The sequence below is a fragment of the Embiotoca jacksoni genome, unplaced genomic scaffold, assembly GCF_022577435.1.
Source record: "Embiotoca jacksoni isolate LCO1_2020_lvr unplaced genomic scaffold, fEmbJac1.0.p SCAF_15, whole genome shotgun sequence".
Taxonomy (NCBI): domain Eukaryota; kingdom Metazoa; phylum Chordata; class Actinopteri; family Embiotocidae; genus Embiotoca; species Embiotoca jacksoni.
In genome coordinates, this window is record NW_027185285.1 from 2,670,258 (window position 1) to 2,692,313 (window position 22,056).

At 42.2% G+C, this 22,056-nt stretch overlaps 3 protein-coding genes across 6 annotated transcripts in view; 2 read left to right on the forward strand and 1 right to left on the reverse strand.

Moving 5' to 3' along the window:
• The first annotated feature begins 2,586 nt into the window (after nt 1–2,586).
• On the forward strand, nt 2,587–10,112 carry mgrn1b (mahogunin, ring finger 1b). 3 transcript variants are annotated; one of them, XM_069148790.1, is made up of 17 exons: nt 2,587–2,934; nt 3,671–3,789; nt 3,918–4,006; nt 4,100–4,246; nt 4,921–5,038; nt 5,151–5,217; nt 5,362–5,405; nt 5,494–5,541; nt 6,061–6,129; nt 6,248–6,407; nt 6,542–6,651; nt 6,788–6,993; nt 7,214–7,325; nt 7,410–7,455; nt 7,548–7,652; nt 7,995–8,040; nt 8,335–8,423. In XM_069148790.1, exons 1-16 carry the CDS (start codon nt 2,847–2,849, stop codon nt 8,033–8,035), a joined length of 1,569 nt encoding a protein of 522 aa, XP_069004891.1. In that variant the 5' UTR covers nt 2,587–2,846; the 3' UTR covers nt 8,036–8,040; nt 8,335–8,423. The 3 variants fall into 3 exon arrangements, with proteins under 3 accessions (XP_069004891.1, XP_069004890.1, XP_069004893.1); XM_069148789.1 differs by lacking the exon at nt 7,995–8,040 and having other exon boundaries at nt 8,335–10,112; XM_069148792.1 differs by lacking the exons at nt 7,548–7,652; nt 7,995–8,040 and having other exon boundaries at nt 8,335–10,112.
• A 2,480-nt stretch (nt 10,113–12,592) lies between these two features.
• Nucleotides 12,593–14,253, forward strand: aanat2 (arylalkylamine N-acetyltransferase 2). Its single transcript, XM_069148793.1, has 3 exons — nt 12,593–12,758; nt 13,025–13,179; nt 13,311–14,253. Exons 1-3 carry the CDS (start codon nt 12,593–12,595, stop codon nt 13,614–13,616), a joined length of 627 nt encoding a protein of 208 aa, XP_069004894.1. The 3' UTR covers nt 13,617–14,253.
• The window catches only part of rhbdf1a (rhomboid 5 homolog 1a (Drosophila)), a 28,542-nt gene continuing 20,733 nt past the window's right edge, over nt 14,248–22,056 (reverse strand). For both annotated transcript variants that reach the window (XM_069148787.1, XM_069148788.1), the window contains 15 exons: nt 21,472–21,685; nt 21,065–21,271; nt 20,723–20,845; nt 20,453–20,616; nt 19,756–20,007; nt 19,501–19,612; nt 19,325–19,399; nt 19,040–19,201; nt 18,846–18,946; nt 18,678–18,741; nt 17,678–17,772; nt 17,496–17,571; nt 17,046–17,146; nt 15,424–15,577; nt 14,248–15,292 (listed from right to left, as the gene is read on the reverse strand). In XM_069148787.1, the coding sequence (XP_069004888.1) occupies nt 14,873–15,292; nt 15,424–15,577; nt 17,046–17,146; nt 17,496–17,571; nt 17,678–17,772; nt 18,678–18,741; nt 18,846–18,946; nt 19,040–19,201; nt 19,325–19,399; nt 19,501–19,612; nt 19,756–20,007; nt 20,453–20,616; nt 20,723–20,845; nt 21,065–21,271; nt 21,472–21,685 (2,320 nt within the window). In that variant the 3' untranslated portion in view covers nt 14,248–14,872. The remainder of the gene's footprint in view (nt 15,293–15,423; nt 15,578–17,045; nt 17,147–17,495; nt 17,572–17,677; nt 17,773–18,677; nt 18,742–18,845; nt 18,947–19,039; nt 19,202–19,324; nt 19,400–19,500; nt 19,613–19,755; nt 20,008–20,452; nt 20,617–20,722; nt 20,846–21,064; nt 21,272–21,471; nt 21,686–22,056) is intronic.

The window sequence follows — 22,056 nt, forward strand, 5'->3', positions numbered from 1 at the left end:
GCAATAAGATAATAATAGAACAATAGAAAAGCAGTAAAATAGCAGTAAAAATATACAATATAAATATAAAATATAAAATGCACAGTATATATCTGTATATATTATATACAAACAACCAAGAAACACAGACAACAGTGTTATTGTTGTGTGATGTATTTTGCCAGAGGTGAGTTGTTGTACAGTCTTATTGCAGCGGGCAGGAATGATCTCCTGTATCTGTCCTTGTGACAGTGGAGCTGGAGGAGTCTTTTGGAGAAAGTGCTCCGCTGTCCCTGCAGCAGGTGGTGGAGAGGGTGGTCAGGATTATCCAACATGGATAATAGTTTCCTCAGCGTCCTCCTCTCCACCACCTTTTCCAGGCTGTCCAGATTGTAGCCGATGATGGAGCCGGCCTTCTTAACCAGTTTGTTAAGTCTGTTGGTGTCACCGGCTCCAACGCTGCTCCCCCAGCAGACCACAGCGAAGTACAATGCACTGGCCACAACAGACTGGTAGAACATCTCCAACATCTCGCTGCACACATTGAAGGATTGAAGCTTCCTCAAGAAAAAGAGTCGACTCATCCCCTTCTTGTAGACAGCGCTGATGTTGGTCTTCCAGTTCAGTCTGTTGTCGATGGAGACACCCAGGTACTTGTACTCCTCCACCATGTCCACCTCCTCTCCCAGAACTCTCAGCGGTTGTGGAGCCCTCGCCTTCCTCCTGAAGTCGACCACCATCTCTCTGGTCTTGGCCACGTTCAGGAGCAGGTGATTTCTTCCCGCCAACTCCACAAAGTCCTCCACTACTGCCCTGTACTCGTCCTCCTGTCCGTCCCTTATACACCCTACCACTGCAGAGTCATCAGAGAACTTAACTCAAACCAATCATCATTCCTCATACCGAAACATAACCAAGTCAATCAACGAGTACTAGCCAATCAGAGTGCGGGACTGCCTTCGCCATCCTAGAAAAACAATTTGCATAAATAAAACAACTCAACTACATCAGTTATTGCAATTTCTGATATTGCTATTATACCTTACCCCGAACTCTGTAATTGCTTTTGTTGTTATTATGACTTAATTATCATCAATAATATTTCAATACTAATTCTGCATGTCACTCATTGTAGAGGAATAGAAAAGCCAGGATTGTAATAATTAATAATTTTTTTGTACGTTACAAGAAGTTTTGCGATGTGGAGATATTTCTACCCCTCACCAGAAGATTCTAGGTGGAGCCGTGGATGTAGAAGGCTATTTAAAATCACTAGTGTTTGTTCCCATTTAGGGGTCATAATGAGAAATTGTAATATTAAATTAGTTAAAGTGGCGTTCATGCATACATAAAACAATGCTAACGAACACAACATTTTTGGGGAATTAAAGTCAACATGAAAAAAATCATGCCTCTTTCGGCCAAAAAAAAAAAAAATACTTAAAACTAAAGTATGTCGTCTAAAATATGAAGAGAAAGTCATACCATAGAAAGAAAAAGTCATACTGTAGTATGACGTTAAGGATGACATACTATGGCATGACTTTTTCTTCATATTTTATACGACATACTAATGTCTTTATTATTTTTTTTAAATTCACGAAAAAAAGATGATACTATATTATGACTTTTTATATAAAGTATAAATAGATTTATACGACAATTATTGCATGTGGTTTTACCCCCCTTGGAGCATTATTGGACGGCCTTTCCTATCCGAGCCCTGGGGCCGGGACAGGGGCATGCTGATGCTGGGCGCTGCAAATTTGGGAGTTAGGTATTTGGAAGGAGCAGTAGTTGGCGGATGAGTGGTGGCTGAAGGTTGGCTTTGGGGATCTATTCAGGATTTTGTTTTATTCATGTTCAAATGACGGACAAAACACTTTTTGACAAAAAAATTAAAAAATGTGCCTTTAAATTCCTTGATATTTCTCAGGGTCATAGTCGAGATTCTCCTCAACGCCACCTATTCAGGATTTTTGTTTTATTCATGTTCAAATGACGGACAAAACATTTTTTGACAACAAATAATTTGCCTTTAAATTCCTATCCACTATAGTATCTCATCCAAAACATGGGGGGGGGGGGGGGGGGGTAAGTCATACTATAGCATTTTGTCCAAAATAAGAACAAAAAAGTGACATTATAGCATGTCGTCCGACATATGACAAAAAAGTCACACTACAGTATTGTGTCCAAATTATGGAAAAAAAAAAAAAAAAAGTCACACCGTAGCATGTCGTCCAAAATACAAAAAAAAGTTATACTATTGCATCTCGTCTGAAATATGAAAAAAAAAAGTCACAATAGCATGTCGTTCAAAATACATAAAAAAAAAAAAAGACTTGTTGTCCAAAACATCTAAACAAAGTCATGTCGTAAGTCATAGGCTACATTATCAGTTTCGATTTTTCTCTGTTAATGTTTTTTTTTTTTTTTTTAATTGTTAGAGGAAACAAAGCGTTGACACCCCCCCCCCCCCCCCCCCCCCATCCCCTGATGACCTGCCTCACCTTAGCCCCGTGTTTATTCTCCGGACGGTCCCTTTACACAAAGCGAACGCCCTGAAAGTCTGGACTCGCTCGGAGACAGCCAATCAGGTGGCGCCCCTTCTACGTTAGCACAGCTCGGGCAAAACAACAGCTCGCCTCTGTCCCGTTTCCTGCTTGGTTCGCAGCGCAGCCGCCGTCAAACCGAGCGTTTCAAAAATGTCACATTAACCAAAGCTTCTTTTGTTTTAATCCGTGGTTGGTGTTATATTTGTTTCGGGTTTAGTTTGGGCTTGAAGGCGGTACCGATAAGGAGCTGCTGACGAGCCGTCAGCTGGTAGCTAAGTGGAGCTAACGTCGGCGATCCAGCAGAGAAAGATGGGGTCCATCCTGAGCCGCAGAATCGCTGGTGTGGAGGACATCGATATCCAGGCCAACTCGGCCTATCGATTTCCCCCGAAATCTGGTAAGCGATCGGCAGTGTCACCCGACTGAAATCCGATTCCTGGTAAACACGACGCCGAGCACTCCCCAGCTTGTTGTTGTTGGTGGTGGTGGTGGGGGGGGGGATCCGTGTATTTTCCTGTTATGCACACAACAATTGAGTACGATCGTATATAAAAGTCCATTGTTTTCTACCAAAAGGTCACATGTCACTCGGAAAATCTTGTTATATTTACAGCAGCGGTGACCCTGCTCCTGCCGAGGATTGTCATATTAAAGCAAGATGTCATATTTTTTGAGTTATTAAGTCAACATGCTTGTCATGCATGTCAACAAAAGATGATCAGCCTTCACAACAAAGCACCTTTTAAAGCACATTATTCGGTGCCGAGTGCTGTTTTAAAAGGTCTTTGGCAGACTGTAAGTGCGTTGTTGTTGTTGTTTTTTATAACACTTGTACTGTGTTATTAAAATATTTTCAGACAGTAAAGCCACAGTCTGGAGATAGGTTTGTCAATTATCCAGTGACTTTATTAAACATTAACTTTTTCCTCAGCTAAATTATAGCGCTACAAGACATTTTAAGAAAAAAAAAAGCTGAGAAAAGGATCTGAAACTATAGTATGGGAGTTTATAACAAGTTTTGTTGAGGCTGCTGTACTGACTGCGTTATTAAACCACCTCATTCTGCTGAAGTATCACCGTGCCATATTGTAGGCAGTGTTTTCAGTCCTCACCTTATTTTCATTTATCTTCAGGGAATTATTTTGCGAGCCACTTCTTCATGGGCGGAGAGAAATTTGACACACCGCATCCCGAGGGATACCTTTTCGGGGAAAACATGGACCTGAATTTTCTTGGAAATAGGCCAGTGCAGGTGGGAGCGGATGTTTTTTTTTGGGTTTTTTTAACCCAGAATTCAGCACTGTATATTTTCTACAGCTTTAAAGCTACTATAATGGGAATAATCAGATATCATCATTCACTTTGCTCTTACTTCACCAGTTTCCGTATGTGACCCCTGCACCGCACGAACCTGTGAAAACCCTGAGGAGTCTGGTGAACATCAGAAAGGACTCTCTGCGTCTGGTCAGGTAAACATCATTTCAAAATTCAAATCACAGTAAAAGTACAAACCAGTTATGTCATCGTGTCGACATAAATCACGCCAACACTCTTGATTTCAGGTATAAAGATGACTCCGACACACCGGTGGAGGAAGGTGGAAAGCCAAAGGTTCAGTACGGTGTGGAGTTCACCTTCGATGCTGATGCTCGAGTGGCCATCACCCTCTACTGCCAGGCATTTGAGGAGTTCTCCAATGGGATGGCTGTGTAAGAACATGATCTCATAAATTCTCTTTTTTATTGGACTGAGTCTGAGGAAGCTTTATTAGAATCTTTTCTGGGCTTTTATTCTTTACATTGAAATGACATATCCTGTCTGAATTAAACAAACAAATCTCTGAGATGATCAGTTGTTCCATCTTTTGTTTTCTGGCACAGCTCCTTCATTTTATCGTGAACCATTGTGCCAACGACATTTAAACTCTGTTTTATGGGTGGTGAGATTCAAGCCTTAGAGCACAAAGTCTAGAATAGATTCGAACGGGTCCTTAGCAACCACCAGTCACCATGGATACTGCAGATAAGACTTAAACGAAGATGAAAGCAATAGTCTGTGCTGAAGTTACCGTCTTATAATGAGATGAGACATTTTTACAGAATAAAAAAGATCACCTATTACTGCTGTTGTACTGTGTTTTTCAGTTGTCTTTATTTTCATTCTTTTTAGAGACACTCATGAATTTATTGATTAATTAATTGTGACAGCTGCCGTTAGGCTTTCCTAATAAAGTTTTTGCTGTTTGCCGTGTCATTAAAAGAAGATGTGCTCGAATAATAGTTGAGCTCAGCTTCTCTTTGTTGTCTTTAACTTTACACAATGGTTTTTTTTTACTCCTGCACTGGAATGATCGGCTCGTGTCCCGCTAACTTGCTCTATGTAGGTACAGCCCAAAGGATCCATCATTGGTCTCTGAAACTGTGCATTACAAGCGTGGGGTGAGCCAACAGTTCTCCATGCCGTCTTTCAAAATAGATTTCAGCGAGTGGAAAGAGGAAGATGTGAGTATCTGCAGCAATGTGGGGATTTTTGTTGCTGCATCAAAAAAAACAAACCCCATCAGTGCATCAACAATTAAATAAATAAATATATGTATTTTTTTTTCCCTCCAAGCTAAACTTTGACCTCGACCGAGGAGTGTTTCCCATGGTGATCCAAGCTGTGGTGGATGAAGGGGACGGTAGGTCACCACATACCACGATATGTCTTCCCTATTCAGATTGTTAACAGTGACGATGTTAGCAGTTGAAATGTGGGCTTGAATACACAAGGTTCAAATTTGTAGTAACTTTAATAAGGTGTTTGTCTTGGGTTTTTTTTGCAGATTGCCTGGGACATGCTCACGTGCTTTTGGCAGCCTTTGAAAGAGTATGGAAACATTAATGTAAAACTAAATGATTGTAATCTGTATAAAACAAGTTTTTATGAGCTAAAACATGTTTCTTTCCATCTCCAGCACGTTGATGGAAGTTTCTCCGTCAAACCCCTGAAGCAGAAGCAAATTGTAAGTTTTTAAATGTTCTTATTTTGACTTTGACATTTTGTATTATTTACCACGTTAATGATGTTAGAAGTGGAATGTATTTTATCACATCCAGTGAGTCCACGTGCTATATGCATGTTGTGCAGGGCAGTTGAATGGTATGAGTTAAAGGCAGAGCATCAGCGAGGTCCTGCTGCGCTGTTAGAGTCTTTTCAAAAAGATCACTCAGCAGTATCCAGCTCAAATATGTTTAGTATCCCAGCTGCATTCTGTTTTGAGCTCCAGACTGCAAGTTGTACACGACTAAAAATAAATGCAGAGTGGGAGTCTGGAAATACAGCTGATCTCTAAAGTAGACTTGAATGTAAACTGATGTTACAGAGAGCTTAAAATAGTTTCACAAAACTCTTTAATTTTGGGTTTTTTTTAGTCTGAAACTGTAGCACCACTGCTCTCAAAAGAATACACAAAACAAGCTCCTTGACTGTACGTGTTTTTCTAAAACATGAATGACACATTTCTGTTTCTGCATATTTTCAGGTGGACCGTGTGAGCTACCTCTTACAGGAGATCTATGGAATTGAGAACAAAAACAACCAAGAAACAAAGGTTACAGTGGAAATATGAACTCAAACATGAATCATGATGCTGTGAAAGGTCAGCCATTTTTCATCTGTCTGACTTTGTTTTGTTCATTTATTTTTTTCATCTTTTTTTTTTTTTCTAGCCATCCGATGACGAGAACAGTGACAACAGCAACGAGTGTGTTGTGTGTTTGTCTGACCTGCGAGACACACTCATCCTGCCCTGCAGACATCTGTGTCTCTGCAACTCCTGTGCAGACACTCTGCGTTACCAGGCCAACAACTGTCCGATTTGCCGGCTGCGTAAGAAGCGTTCCATTAGTTTAATTATGTTGTGGTCTTTAAGCAGGTTTAATGATGCTGCTTAAAGAGTGGGTACAGTCAAAACATAGTGAGTCCTTAATGTGTGTAATTTAACCTGGGTGTCCTCTCACCAGCCTTCAGAGCCTTGCTGCAGATCAGAGCGGTGAGGAAGAAGCCTGGAGCTCTTTCTCCCGTGTCCTTCAGTCCTGTCCTCGCTCAGACCATGGACCACGATGAGCACTCTGTAAGTTTCAAGCGCACCTTGTATAATCAATTCAAATCAGCTGAACATCTCAGATTTGCACTAAAGGAGTTGCATAAAAAAAAGTTAGACAAAGGTCTGCAATAAAGACATTGTCACTGTTTATGATTGTTTGCAGAGCACAGACTCTGTTCCTCCAGGCTTTGAGCCCATCTCGCTGTTGGAGGCTCTGAACGGACTGCGGTCAGTGTCCCCTGCCATCCCGTCCGCCCCCCTCTACGATGAGATCAACTTCTCGGGAGGTGACAACAGACAGCTGAGCTCTCCGGAGCATTTAAGTGATGGAGGTCTGCAGAAAGGCAAAGTCAGCAAGTCGCCTGACAGGTACTCTCACAGGAAATTGGACAGCATGTCATGTGTAACATTCATCTCGCACTTCAGTTTTAATGGGCTGGGTCAATAATCCACTTTAAACTTGTCTGAAGGCTACAATATAGTTTGTTTTTAAAAGTAGTGGCATAATTAGTGTAAAATTCTGTCCATGATTACTTGAATTACTTGTTCTGCTTGCATTTATACATTTTTGTGCTTGTCCCTCCTCCAGCACCCTTCGATCTCCATCCTCTCCCATCCAGGAGGAGGATGAAGAGAAGCTCTCCGAGATGTCAGACGCTCAGCCACACACACATCTGTCCTGCAGCCCCGCCCCCACAGACGTAAGCTGCCGCTTCCCGAGCTGACATTTAAATTCTTGACTCTCCTGCAGACAAAAAAAACGTTTACCTCTTTTGTTCCTCCAGGCCACAGCAGCCGAGGACGTGGCAGAGTCCCTGTCCCCAGACGACGGTGAGTTTTCTCTCTTTGGCACTCGGTGAGCAAACAGTCCAGCGTGCGTTTGAGTGACGCTCTTGATGACATTGCTGTCTCGGGTCATGCAGAGGACAGGATGCATTCTGGAGGAGACATCCTGCAAGACTGCAGCAGTGAACACAGCAGCTTGACCAAAATGGAGAGCGACCCGCCGGGTGACCTGTCTCTGCCGGGTGAGAAAGCCTGTCAGGAGCAAAGAACATATATCATCATCTGAAATCTCTTCTACACAGGACGGGAATGAATATTGCTTACGTGTATATTCTGATGACAGCTGCGAGAAAATCAGTTGACAAATTGACAGCGTTGTCTGCCTCTTGGTTACTTTTGACTCTCTACTTGATGTTAAATCTTTTGTTCTGGCACTCCAGCCCAGTTCGTTCCTCTTTAACCTCAGACTTTAAAGCTGTGATTGCCTGTGCTTTGCATCTAACCTGTGTGCTCCTGTGTGTTTCCTAACACTCCTCTTCTATTCCCTGCCGACCTGTCTCTTCGCATCGCGTCACTTCGGGCAGCTCTAGGTCTTGATTCCTGCTCTATTGGTATGGAGGAATAACTGTGGTATGTAGGCTTTCCTGTCTGCTCTGCTTTCTCGATGTGTGAGCTTCACTGCTCTCAAAGAATCTTGATTCTCAATGAATACATTCAGACTATCGCAGCTAGGGAAAAAAAAGAAGGAAAAAAAAAAAAAAAGATCCAGTAGGTATCCAGGAGTGAAACTTGTTGTGATAAACATGTTTTAAATACCCGTGAGGCCAAACTGAACCAAGAATGAACCGTTTCTTCTCACTGAAAGTCTTGACAGGAAACTTCCCTTTGAGTCATGTTGCTTACCTGCTGATTCTTCCTCTCCAGGGTCTTCAGAGTCGACAGAAAGCCTGAAAAGTCAGAGCACAAACTGCTCCAGCCAGCCTCTCCTGTCTCCCACGAGCAGCCTTCATATGGAAGATGAACACCTCAACCCCTGACTCTGATCCAGCTTTTCTTTTCCCTCCTGTCTTTGCTTCACAATTCTTCTCACGCCCCCAGCCTCAGTCTCCTGCTCGTGTGATCAGAGCCAACAGACGGCCCTGGAAGGAAGGATGAGGGAGGACTCTGTTTATTCCATCAGCGACATTACAAAAGAAAATTTGACTGTTTTTGGTACCTTACTCTGTGATTGATGTATGAAAAAAAAAAAAAAAAAAAAAAAAAAGAGATCGCTTCCCCAGCTTTAAAAAGATTTCATTAACTCTCACATGGTGTTCAGTTGTGTCTTGGCCAGAGTTGTGGTAATTGTAATGTGGAGTCCAGAGATATTTCACTGCCTGTCATGGTGGTGCTTTGAAGCACACTTACTTTAAATTAACACTGTTTCTTGACACTAAATTCAGAGGAATTTATACATTCAGTTTGTCTTTAGATATTGTATTCAGCAGTGATACATGCGTTAATGACTTAAGAACTTGTTTTTCCCTGTCAGGTTGGTTTATGAGCAGAAGTTTGAAAACATATTACTTATGTACGTGTCTGTCCATTTAAAGTGATTTTGCACTCCAGCAAAATCGTTTATAATCCATTCCTTATAACATACGATGAGACTTGCTGTCTTCTGTCTTAAACATCCATTTTATTCTTTTAAAATGATGTGATATATTATGTATAATAACTACTAGACTCCTGTGTAGTTACTTCCAGAACTGTACACTTATATATTATATAGAAGAAAATCATGATATCGCAGTAAACTAGATTCAGTTAACAATACTTAAGACTGATAATCAATAAGAGCTATAGATTCCTAACAGCTGAACTCAAAGATAGCTAAAAGCCCGCAACAAGCATAGACGCTCCAACTCCATGTATGCTGACGTAGTATGGCACAGTGCTTGTCGTAGATGTGGCAGATCTCTGTACAGTCTGTTTTTCGCGGCGACACCGGTGTCTGCTTCTGTGATGTAGCTGCAGAAAAACAAAAACGGAGAGGTCATGTGTTTGTGTGGCTGCGACGCCTTTACTGACCTCAGTCCGGTAAGTGTAGCACCATGCATATAGATCTATGTGCCTTGAATTATTATGGCTGCCTGCTTGTTGCAATGGACGTTAGTGTTCTTACAGATGCTACAGTAGACAACAGTCTCAGCCCGCAGACAGGATTTTTGATGCTGATGTACAGAGCCTTTTTTCTATCGCAAACTTCATGCTACTGGGAGAAAAAAAAAATTATATTGTTATTGAGCAATATTCAATTGAACTGTTGATTTACTGTCATGGCCATTTTTCAATTATGCAGTTATTATAAATTTTTAGGTTCAAGTGGATTCCTGTAATGTTTGTGTTATTAGAAGGAACACATCCGATGCAATAGAGGCAAACTTTGCATTTTTAATAATTGGGCTGGCATTTGCATGTGATTTTGTCGAGTCTTGAACGCCTCGCAGCTTTTTAGTAACGTGGTTCTTTTTGTCTCTATCCCCTCCTCTTCTGTGCCATTTCAACTCGACACTGTGCCTTCCTGTTCTGACCACTATTGACCTGGTATCCAGGATAACTCCGCAGTAGGTGGTTTGTGGCTCTCTGTAAAATCAATACCTGTCTCCTCGTGTGTATAGCAGCATGTGTATAACAATAAAGAGCAAAGATTCATGCTTCAACTGCCAGTTTTCTGATCCATCCAGGACTTTTTTGTTTTTTTGAAAACAGGACTACATAGTGGAAGAGGTGCAGCAGGTGTGACAAAATTATATCTACAGAGTCCCAAGCAGTGTAGGCCACATAAGAATGACTGAGGCTAGTTTATAAACATTTACTGAATATTTTTCCAGATACGTTTCTGCACTTGCTGTCACCACCCTCTCTTTCAGTAAATCAAATCTGTCAATCTTCAGCAGATGGTTCTTCAATTATGAAAAAATTGACAACTCAGTAAATCAATGTTCTTGTCAATATCGACTGTATGGAAAAATGTTTGCACAATCTAAAAAGGTTCTATAATAACATTGATTTTCATTTCTTTTTGAAAGACATGATGCTCTGATGTGTGTGTGTGTGTGTGTGTGTGTGTGCGTACGTGCGTACACACACATACACATGTATGTGGCTATTTTAGTTTTAAAGACACAATCCATGATCAAAATGTTAACCATTACCAAATTAAAGCTCAAGATTATGTCCCGCTTTCATATAACTGTAAGTCTTTAAATGCAGGGACTAATACTACTATAATTCAACTTAAATTTACTCGTTATTTACTTTTTATTTTGTTTGTTTACATCAGAAATGTTTGTAGACAAGTGTAGAAAGAGGCTATATATATTGTGAAGCCCCTCCCATTTACTTGCACTTACTTGAACCACAGCAGGCAGAAAGGGAGAGGTTGTAACAATATAAACTGGAGATTTACCTGTAATTTACAAGGCGAAAAATGATATGCAGAGGAAGCATGCATACATGTGCACTAGCCAGCTAATGACTCGCAGATCAAGTCAGCATGAACAGGCAGCTGAGAAAAATGCCATTCTTTTGCAGTTATGATTAACTGTTGCTAAGCTGAACCAACAGGTGGAAGCCAGTGTAAAGTTTAATGAGGCTTCAGTTACACTGTAACTTTAAGCTCCCCTGTAAAAACATAATACACTGAACAAAAATTTGTGCGCACACACACACACACACACACACACACACACACACACACACACTGAGATTAGAGGCTATGAAACTTCGAGCAATAGAAAAGGTCAACAGGTGGCTGAGGTTAAACTGCATACACATAAAGTCAGAGTTTAAACCAAAGTCGTGTCTCCTTTTCCTGAACTGTTTTAAAATTTGTCTGAAAAACTGAAATAGGTTTTTAGGACTCTCAGAGTTCAGCCTCGTCATTGGTGCGCTATAATAGGCCGTTGTAAGAGGTCGCGAGGGAAGGACTGCCCCGCATCTCTCAGGCCACAATACCAGGGTAGAAAAGGTAATTTCCTCTCTGGACAGCCGTGTTCGTCCTTCACATCTGACGATATCAGCAAAGATGATCTCGTATCTGTGATTGGCCAGCTGTCTAGCTGACATGGCTGAAGGCTTGAAATAAAGGAGATTTTATTTTTTTTATTCATCACTGCAGTCTGAGGCCAAAACAAAGCAGTGGGGTGAAAAAAATATAATCCTTTAAACAGTAGTGTTATTTTTATTTCCTAATGCTACATTAAAAAAATATATAGGCTAAGCCTCAAGCCTTTGAAATTATACTACGTTGTATTGACACTCAAACAAGTCTGTGTAAACAGGTTTACCTCAGGCCAGTCAAAGCAAGTGCTCCCTCATTTAATTAGCCTGTGCTAAATCTCTGTAAGGCATGAAATCTTCCAATTGCAATCCACATAAATCTCCCTCCCCTCTTGGTTCAGTTAAATTAGTCCACATGCCCTTGATCTCTGAAAACATGCGGATCGTCACATTCAGTCACACCATGTCTCGCTCATTCCCACCCTGAAAAACACACAGCCGAGTGGACGTGCATATAGCATGTAGCATGTGTCAATACACATGTGCCAAGTATAAACTAATCCTGACGTGTCATCACATCTTAACAATAGCTGTCTGAACTATTCCCATCTGTCCCAGCATTAATTCTGATTATCATAAAAAGATACTGTCAAAACGTTGTGACAGAAAATACCAAATACTATCTTAAGGTGTGGAGGATACGCATGTGATTGCTGTAACTAACATAGTCTGTCTTTGATCCAAATCCAAAGTAAAAAACCATGTAGTACTACACCAAGAACAAAATGTCAGTGTTTGGAAATCAGGGGATTTAGAGACTTTGGAGACAAGTGCACACACAGCTATCCTATTTTGAGACAACCACTTTGCATTATGAGATCAGACAGAAAGAGGAGAGACAAGGAGAGGCACAGAGGGCAGCATCTTGCCCACTGAAGTGAGTTAGACTACAGTCAGAGCTGTGGGACGAACAGAGAACAGGGCAGGTTTGGTTAGCAGGCTGACTTCATCCTTGATGTCATCAGAGTAAATTTTAAACTGCAAAAGGCTGGAAACAAAAGAGGAACATTAAAAAAAAAAAAAAGAAGAAGCTTTGTGAAATAATCAGCTCATCCGGTCCTTGCAGTTTTGCGGTATCATGACACGGCAGGTCAGCGGCTCTCCGTTCCTCAAGCCCTTCTTTCTGAAGACGCCCGTCAGAGTGATCAGCCCTCTGCAGCAGAGACGACACACACTGCCCGCCAGCGAGTTCAGGAACCTCACGCCGCAGGACGCCATCAGTGTGTTTGAGATCGAAAGAGAAGGTGAGTTTCTTTAGAATTAAACACAATAACTAAGCAGATATGTCCACACAATATGTATTATTGGGCAGCGAATTAGACGTTCCACTTGTATTTGGAAAAATAAAATATACTGTATTCTCAATTTGGTCATTGCAAAATGTGTCAAATGCTGCTTTTTGGTTTTTAACTTAGTTTGAACTTGAGAGCACACATTTCTTTCAACCTTTCATCTTCATTTCTTCCATGAAACTCACCTCCTGCCTGAAATGCTTCTTTTCACCTCCCAGCGTTTGTGTCTGTGTCTGGCGAGTGCCCACTTACCCTGGATGAAGTGCTTAACTTCCTCGGTCATTGCCCCGAGCTGTCACTGGGTTGGTTTGAAGAGGGGCAGCTGGTTGCTTTCATCATCGGCTCTGGCTGGGACAAGGAGAGGCTTTCACAGGTATTAGAAAGAAAGAAAAAAAAAAAAGAGACAAACTCTGGTGTTTAAAATGCATACGAGTGAAAAAACACGATTTATGTGTCTCATAATGTTTTCATATCACCAACGGTTCTTTAATCTCTCTCCTCCAGGAGGCCATGACTCAGCATGTCCCAGACACCCGCTCTGTGCACGTCCACGTTCTGTCCGTGCACCGCCACTGTCGCCAGCAGGGCAAAGGCTCCATCCTCTTGTGGCGCTACCTGCAGTACCTGCGCTGCAGGCCGGGCCTCCGCCGAGCTCTGCTGATCTGCGAAGACTTCCTGGTGCCCTTCTACCTCAAGGCCGGCTTCAAGAAGAAAGGGCTATCGGCCATCTCTGTATCCAACATGCAATTCCAGGAGATGGAGTACACGCTCGGCGACCAGGCGTACGCACGGAGGAACAGTGGCTGCTAGTCCCTCAGCACCGACCCCACCCTCCCTCCACCCACTCACCTCTAACACGGGCTCGGGGCAGAGAAGATTTGCAAAACACAGCAGACAGATGGACAGATAAAAGGGCCAGTATGCAGCGTCGGCCTGCGTTCGGCATCCGAGTGTCAGCGTCTCCCCTGACCCACTGAACAAGGAGGGAAGTCTGTGTGAGGACAGAGTGGATTCCCTTCTTGAAGCAACAGAAATTAACCTTTTCGCAGTTAATAATGTGGCTTATCAGACATGTAATCATATTCCCTCTGTTTCCATTAGTTTATCAGCTTTGTGATCTTAATCTTTTTTTTCCCATTCATTCACAATTTGTACTGAAAAGGAGGCAATTATTAGAAAATATCTCAAATCTGGAGTTGTGATGGAAAGACATTTCTATTTTTGTAAACCAGAGAAACTGAAAGGTGTGATGAATTCATTATTGTAACGGTCTGTTGTTTGAGGAGCTACACACTGATCATTCGGCTACTAAAATTGCTTGGATTGTCAACTGAAAGTTTGTAGCAGAAATTTTGTTTTTGTTTCTATGTTGCTTAATTTCAATAAACTACAAAACGATGTTCAGCGGGACTTTTCTGGCAATTCACAGAAAGTAGAAGGCTTTTTCATTTTGTAGATTTTTACTGTTGTTTTCAGTTACATGTAAGTAGACAGGTAGCTAAAACACTACCGTGTTCAAAACAATAATTACTTCTTGAGAAGCAATAAAAACAAATGAAAGAAAACATTCGAGTGCTCAGCATAATGTAACAAAAATATGGCAGTAGTTGGTACATTTATCAACAAGGCACCAAAGGTATCAATATTCTACGTTGTCCCTGCTTCTTTATGAGGTTGCCTGATTAATAATAAAAACCTATGTCTGGAGTGTGACTGTAAAAAAACGAGTCCGTCTCTCTGTACCAGCGGTTGGCTTCTGTAATTCCTGCCTCGCATGTAAAGGGAAGCTGGGTGCTGTGTTGAGGTTCAGAAGTGCCACAGCTTTGTTTCACTGGACAGTGAAGGACTGACGATGACGACCGGTGAAAAGGGAGGCAGTTAAAGGAAGTCCTTATGGTGAGTGGTATAGGTATTCATATTAAGTAAAAGAACACAAGCATATTGTCATAGTTCACAGGGAGGGAAGGGGGAGTGAGGCGGGGGGGGGGGCGGTCCATCATCCAGTCCACGTGTTTTGACCTGATGCCTTTCTGTTGCGCTCACAATTTTTTTTGTTTTTTTTTTGTTTAATGGAGGTGAGCGTTGAGGTCATACTTCTCGCAGAATTTGTCTGTGAAGGGGATGCAGGTGAGCAACTCACACCATTCGCACTTGATTGGGTAGACGTAGAAGAGCACCACGAGGCCCGAAAAGAGCCCGACAAACACCAGCAGGAAGACGATAATCTGACAGCGTTTGCGATACAGGTCCATGCGGCCAAAACTGATGTAGGGCAGGAAGGCGAAGGACAGGAAGAAGCCGGAGATGAAGCCACAGATGTGGGCAAAATTGTCGATCCACGGCAACAGCCCAAAGGCAAAGAGGAAGAGCACCACACACAGCAGCTTGGTGAAGGCCCTCCAGGGCTGTGCCAGGATCTGCCAGCTCTGAAACAACTCCACAAACAGGCAGGCCAGGATCCCGAACTGAGAGCCTGCCGGACCCACCTGAGACAAAGACAACAAGATGCTCAGAGACATTTATAACCAGATCTCCCAAAGAGAAGTCTCTGAAACTTAATGTGACTCATAAATGTGTGTCGTGTTTTGCAGCGTGTGGTTAATGAACTGCTGATCACCTCTGCTCTGTAGGGCAGGAAGATGGCTGAAGCTAAGTTGCCAGTGATGCCACTGAGGATGTAAATGATTGAGATGCGCAGCCAGCCTGCCAGCTTCTCCAGGTCCCTCAGGATGGTCATCTGGAAAGCCACCGACACCAGGCAGTGAAGGATCCTGGGAGGACAGACATGGACAAAGAGTTCATGCGTGTGATGGTTGTGTGTGTGCGTGTGAAAAGCCACACGTGTGGAGGAGATTATCCCTCTGTGTAAAGGACACAAACCCCTCAACAGCCAAGCGGAAATGACTTTGCGCAGCAATAAAATCAGTCTCTATCTCACTGAAGCTTAACGAGTTTGTGTCGTGAGGGCACTTTGTTTAATTACCCAGGAGACAGATAGCAGACATTGGGATGAAGCACTGCTTCTCTTAACTGTGAGGTCAGCTCTTCGTAGAGACTGACTGACAGGTCTAAACTGTAACACAGTGTACTTAATCAGCATGTATTTATTTGTGACATATTGAAGACAGCTGGAACAACTTAAACTACGGTGATAAGTGCACAGATGGACGGTAAGCTCATCACTTTCAAGGACATTAAAGAGCAGATATCTGTCATCAGATTATTTAACACTATTTCAACATTTTTCTACATTCACTTTGGAACCACAAACATATGTTGACCCACTATAAAGCTACTATTTGTCCCCCTTCACTGTGTTTCTTTAGCCGTGTATCTTCCTCTACTCTTATCTGTTTGTCTTTGATACATTTTCTGAGTTTGTCTTTTATCTATCTGCGTGTTTGTTTTGCTGTGAAGTTGGTGTATACTGACATTGACAGAGTCCCATTTCCTTGTATGTGCCAAATATATTTGGCCAATAAATCTGACTCTGATTCTGATCTTTTTTTCTCCACCTCTCCACTTGATCCAAACACTGATGCCGTCTGTTCGGCTGATCCAAAGCAGACTTTCAGCTTGTTTTGACATGCTCACAGGATATGGCATTGTCTCCTAGATCATGCCTCGGGTTGGCAAAATTTGCTTTTATTTGTATTATTGGGTAGGATGTTGTTTGTGCGTCTGGAGTTTTTTTTTCTTCTTTTGACTGTATGAAGCTAGCCTGGTAATATCAGCCCCAAATTCACTGCATGAATATATGTGTCTGACCACGCTCCATTAAGAATTGTTTCCAGTTGCTGCATCATAGTGGGTGTAGTCATCAGGTTCATTTTGAAGCTAATGGAGCAGCCTTTATTCAATCTATATCGACCACCATGTAACATATGTTGAGAAAGGAGGAGAAACTCAGGCACCGACGCCATTGTTGGAACTACTTCACTTAGCCGCCCCTACTAGTTGCTGATTGGTTTTCCTTTCAGAGGGGCCCAGAAAACCTTAATGCAAACACAGTTTCCAGACTATAATTACAGCAAGGGTGGAGCTAGGCTAGTTTGAAGCTGCCAATAAAAAATAAAATAAAAACTACACAAAACAAAACCTGTCCAAAAATTCTCCAAATGCAGCTCTCAACAATAAAATCAAATACATTCACTCACATTTTTTTGTTTGATTCTTGTGCCAGGCAAATCTCCGAATAAGCAAACCTACTTTCCATAATCCTGCCGGCTATTGACTCACCCAGCATGCAGGAAAAGTGAGAGCCAGAGCCTGTAAAACTGATCTGGGATCTCAGGGTTGAGGAAAGGCAACAGTCCACAGACATCATCCATGCAGTGCACCTGAGGAAGGACAGAGAACACAGCCTATTAAGTAACATCCCTCAGTCATACTGACATTTATTTATACAACCGACCACAAACATATACAGTATAATTAAGGAAAGGGAAAAATATGACCCGTGCTTTAGTTTAATCAAAGATCTGAAATAAGACACAATTAGACACCTACACAATTCTTGCATGGAAATGTTTCATGAGCTTAATCATGTAATCTGTTTTGGTGTTCAGAAGGTAAAAAAAATAATGCACCACATTCAAAATAAGACATAGTGTATATCCCATCACTATTGACTTTCATTACACAGCTTTTCTTGTTTTTCTTTTGTAAGTAATTAGTAGAGTTTCTTACTTGAGAGCAAAGCGTCTCCTCCTCGTGAAAGTAGCCATTCATGAAAACACAATATTCCCGGGATGTGATTTCACACCTCGAAGAAAGCAAACAGCAGTTAGTAAGTGAATAAACCGGTCACCCATTTTGTGTGTGGTTAGTCCAGCATTCATGTTTCTCATTAGTTAATCAGCTCTCCTCACCTCCCTTTGGTTCCAATGCAGCAGGGTCGGCCTGTGATGGTGCAGTCGATGTGAGGCAGGTTGGTATGGTTCCCTGTGTTGTACCTGGTACAAATCTAAACACCGGAGCAGAAGAACAACATTCACCTCTTTATGTTTATTTCAAATACTACATCTGTTGACAAGATTAGAACATCAGACACCCCAAACACATCGGTACAATTTCAAACATCAGGACACAGTGTGGCTCTACCAGATATACATTTTGAGTTAATCCTGATGGTTACCAGTTTTGGTGGATTTGTGTGGTCTCATAATTTAAAATAGTGTTGATTCAGGAGAGAAAACTATTTTTTCCAACTCGCGTAGTAATACAGAAGTAGCATATCACTGAAAAAGAAGGAAAGCTCTTCTTTGGTCTTAAACGACCGTATGACTGCAATAGATTAAGACAGAAGACTAAAATATGGCATTGGTAATACAACCCTATCCCCAAAAAAGTTGGGACATGGTAAATGTTCAGACAAAGTCTTTGGAGCATCACTGAACAAAAAATATCACTAATGCTACTAATACAATACGAGGCTGTTGAGCAGCTAAAATTCGATATCAGGCAAGAATGGGACAATATTTCACTTTCAAAACTCCAGCAACTGGTCTCGTCAGCTCCCAAACCTTTAAAGAGCGTTGTAAAAAAAAATAGGTGATGCAACACAAAGGTAAACATGCCCCTGGCCTGTCCCAACCTTTTTGAAACATGTTGCAGGCCTGAAATTCAGAATACAAGCATTTAAAAAAAAAAAAATTATACTTCTCAGTTTCAACATTTGATATGTTGTCTTTGGTGTATTTTCAGTTTCATTTTTTTAAAAGTATTTAAAGAAATATTTTTAAAATACTGGAAAAAAGATCAACATCAAATCATGCGATTAATATAATTTTTCAGGTAACCTGATCTCTAATTTAATTTACACCCTCCAAGTCCATGTTTAAAGACCTCACAGGGTGTTAATGTACTCACTGGCCACTTGGTGATGTCGTCAGGCCATTCATGAGGCGACACTGAGGCAGGCTCGAGACATATCCTGTAAAGAGAGAGAGTAAAACAATACCATCACAATGTAATTTAACTGATATCAGTGAATGAATACTGTGAGCCTTAAATGGAAGAAATACTCGTGCGTCTTACCTGGGATCCTGATGGCACACTGAGCCATACTGCCTGTCTTTGCCATTTAACTGGGGAGTGCTGGAATGCTTCGGCCACTTCACCCACACAGCTAGAGTACTCTAGAGAAAAACAGAAGAGTCAGAATTGGCCACAGCTTCCCTTTTTAGCTGGATCATGAAGGTCAAAGAGCACTTTGGGTTTTTAGTACACACCGAGCATTGCTCCTCTGAGGTTTGGACACAGCCAGAGCGATCGTTCCGCACACAGCAGGCAGAGTTGCGTTCGATAGCTCTCTTTTCCCTGATAAGATCATGCACCTGCTTGTCTTGCCGCATGCATGGAGAATATTTGGCCCCCAAGTGGATCAGGGCTTCCTAAAAATAGATAGATAAAGGTGCAAAGGGAAAAATGAAAAGTCTTGCTTGCACTCGTTTTTAAAAAATCTGACACTACAAAAAATGCAAAAAAAAACAAAAAACACAAGCAAAGGTGCTCACCGAACTCGGCCCGATCCAGAAGTTCTCCTGCTGTACAAACTTGACATTTTCATACACGCCTTTGTTTCTTAAAACCTAAATCAAATGACGCCGAAACCAGAGAGAGAACCGTCAATATTAAAGGAGGTGTGATGAGATGAAAATATTGTCAATGAAAATGCTGAACCAGGACTCACAGAATCAACCGTCTCATGCTGGGAGAAGCCCACCGGTGCAATGCCATAGATGCATACAGCCAAGATAGTGATGAGCAAATGGACAACGGTGATCCAGTATGTAAAAAAAGGCCTAGAAGACAAAGAGAACACCTATTTTTAGTAAAAAAAAAACAAAAAAAAAAAAACAGAGCAGCCACGTCATCCAACAGTATCAGCCACTGAAGACGCAGAGAGAAAGTGCTCATGAGAGAGATACGAGGAAAAGTGCCATACCTGTGGTCATCCATGTCCTCGATCTGCCTCTTGACATAGCTGTCAATGCGCTTGCGGTAGGTGCGGTTCGTGAGCTTGCCGACCATGCCCAACCCGTAGGGCCTTTTCTCCCGAGCAAAAAGCTTCTTGACAGGTACAACGATGCGCTGACCACGCCGCTGTCCGTGAACACTCACCACCTCCTGTCGCAAGGGCACCTTTGGTGGTCCGGGCATTCCTTCTTTGGCTTTACGCCACCCTCGCTCCAGAGGTCTGGAGGAGGTAAGAGAGGAGAGGAGAGGAAAGGGAGAGATATAAATAAATCAAGAGAAGTGTATAAGCTTGATGATGAAAAAAGAAGATGGCAGTGCTTGTCTTGATCAGGTAATGCACTGGGAAGAGTGACACGTTTACTGAGCATCAGCTGAATATACCACCCAATCAATACTATTCATATTTGTGTCCAATCAGTTATTGATAGAAATTAGAAAATCTATTTTTTTTGTGTTGCTCGAGTTTGTGGAGTACATCTTGTTTTTATTTACTGTATGTAAACATTGGTATTTATTTGACTCATACGGTTCGGACATTAAATGAACTTCTCGTGGGAAAACTGCTCCCCAGTAACAAGGATGAGTGTTAATAATGAATAGTTAGTTAACAAAAATAATTTGTATCAGCGCCACCAGTGACTAACACTGTAGCCATAGTAACTCACAGCATGAGGTGACTTCTCTCCAGTTCCGTCTTATCTAGGGCGCTGCCTGTCAGTTCCGTCTCATCCTTCTTGCTGTCTTGCTCCGCCTCTTTGATGGTCGCCTCAGACGGCGACTCAAACACCTCGTCTGCGTATGTTGACAACTCCTCGTGCATCAGAATATCCTAAAGGAAAGGAAATGGTGAGGTACAACAATTTTTAAAATTAGAATTATATTCCAGCATAAATAAAAAATGTTACGTAGTAACAACAGTCTCATTCCTGCCTTACTCTGGCAAAGAAGGACGTGTCCAGTTCATCAGGGAAGTCCACCAAGTCCTCCTCCATGAAGCTGGCAGGGGTGAAGCTTCGTCTGTGGGCTCGTCTTAGAGTGCTCTCCCGAAATGAGCGGCCCTGAGAAATAACCACATACAAACAAGTACATATGAATTTACAGCTATGATCTTTACCTAACAGAAGGGAACAAAGTAATGCAGTACTAATACAGTTTGAATAAAGAAGAAACCCTTTGGCACACTTGTTTTCCTATTCGTTTATTGCACATGAGTTTATTTTGCAGGTGGAGAACGTGGGAATTCAATATGCTCATTGGATGTTATTCTTCTCACTCACTTTGACCAGCGCTGCAGCTGCCCTGAAGCTCATCTTTGCCACGGACTCCCTCTTACGTCGGCGAGGCAGTCGGTTGAGACCTGAGCGGGAGCTGGTGAAGGAGCAAATGGAGGTGGCTCCGGGGGTGATGGGGGTCTGAGGCACGCTGTAGCCGTCCACCTCCTCAACCATGCGGAAGGCACGTCCTCGCGCCAATGGGTCCACAATCTGGATACCGATGGGTTCAACAGGTGTTATTAACAAAGAGCTAAAAAAAACATGAATTATGACCTATTTTACCTGAGACACATATAGCATGTTGTAATAAAATCAATTAAAATAAGAAACATGTTTAATGTAACGAGAGGTTTTGGTCAAAAAACTTATGAAAAACATTAAACAGGAGCAGCGACCTATACATCCCATACCTTTTGCATGCCATGCTGTGAGGAGGGGACATAGAGAGGAGGCGGGGTCTCAGTGCTGGTTAAGGAGATGTTGTCCTGGCTGGGAAGATCCATCTCTCGGATCACCTGTGGTTTCAGCTTTCCGTAGCGCAGGCTGCAGTGGCGAAGACTTTTCCTCTGCCATTTTTGGGTGGCGTCGCCGTCCTTGCTGACCCCAAACCAGTCTGCCGTTCCCCTGACACCGCAGACACAGACCTTTCAGCTTCACCTCTCACAGAGAGATTAAACCAACGTGCCAAAGACATACAGAGCTACTCATTGATGACCGTCTTAAATGGAGGAGTGTGTCAGCAAACATGCGAGGCACTGATAAGACGAGACTTCCCTCGATGTATAAAGATGCCCTAGATAATGCGAGTAATGGGAACAGTGGACAAGCCGAGGCATGTTTATGTCCAGACAAACCGGGAACGACACACACACACTGAATATATACACATGGTGCAGTCACACACTCTCTCAAAGTCTACATGTTCAAAGAGAGAGAAAAAGAGGATTAGTGGAGTTTTGATGCCGAAAATAAAATCCAACTTACTCACATTTTCC

Excerpts from the sequence above, each read along its gene's own strand:
- mgrn1b (XM_069148789.1), top strand. The coding sequence starts at position 2,847 with ATGGGGTCCATCCTGAGCCGCAGAATCGCTGGTGTGGAGGACATCGAT. Across the intron at positions 6,652-6,787 it reads TGGACCACGATGAGCACTCT|AGCACAGACTCTGTTCCTCC; the intron begins GTAAGTTTCAAG and ends GATTGTTTGCAG. Across the intron at positions 7,456-7,547 it reads GTCCCTGTCCCCAGACGACG|AGGACAGGATGCATTCTGGA; the intron begins GTGAGTTTTCTC and ends CGGGTCATGCAG.
- aanat2 (XM_069148793.1), top strand. The coding sequence starts at position 12,593 with ATGACACGGCAGGTCAGCGGCTCTCCGTTCCTCAAGCCCTTCTTTCTG. Across the intron at positions 12,759-13,024 it reads GTTTGAGATCGAAAGAGAAG|CGTTTGTGTCTGTGTCTGGC; the intron begins GTGAGTTTCTTT and ends TTCACCTCCCAG. Across the intron at positions 13,180-13,310 it reads ACAAGGAGAGGCTTTCACAG|GAGGCCATGACTCAGCATGT; the intron begins GTATTAGAAAGA and ends TCTCTCCTCCAG.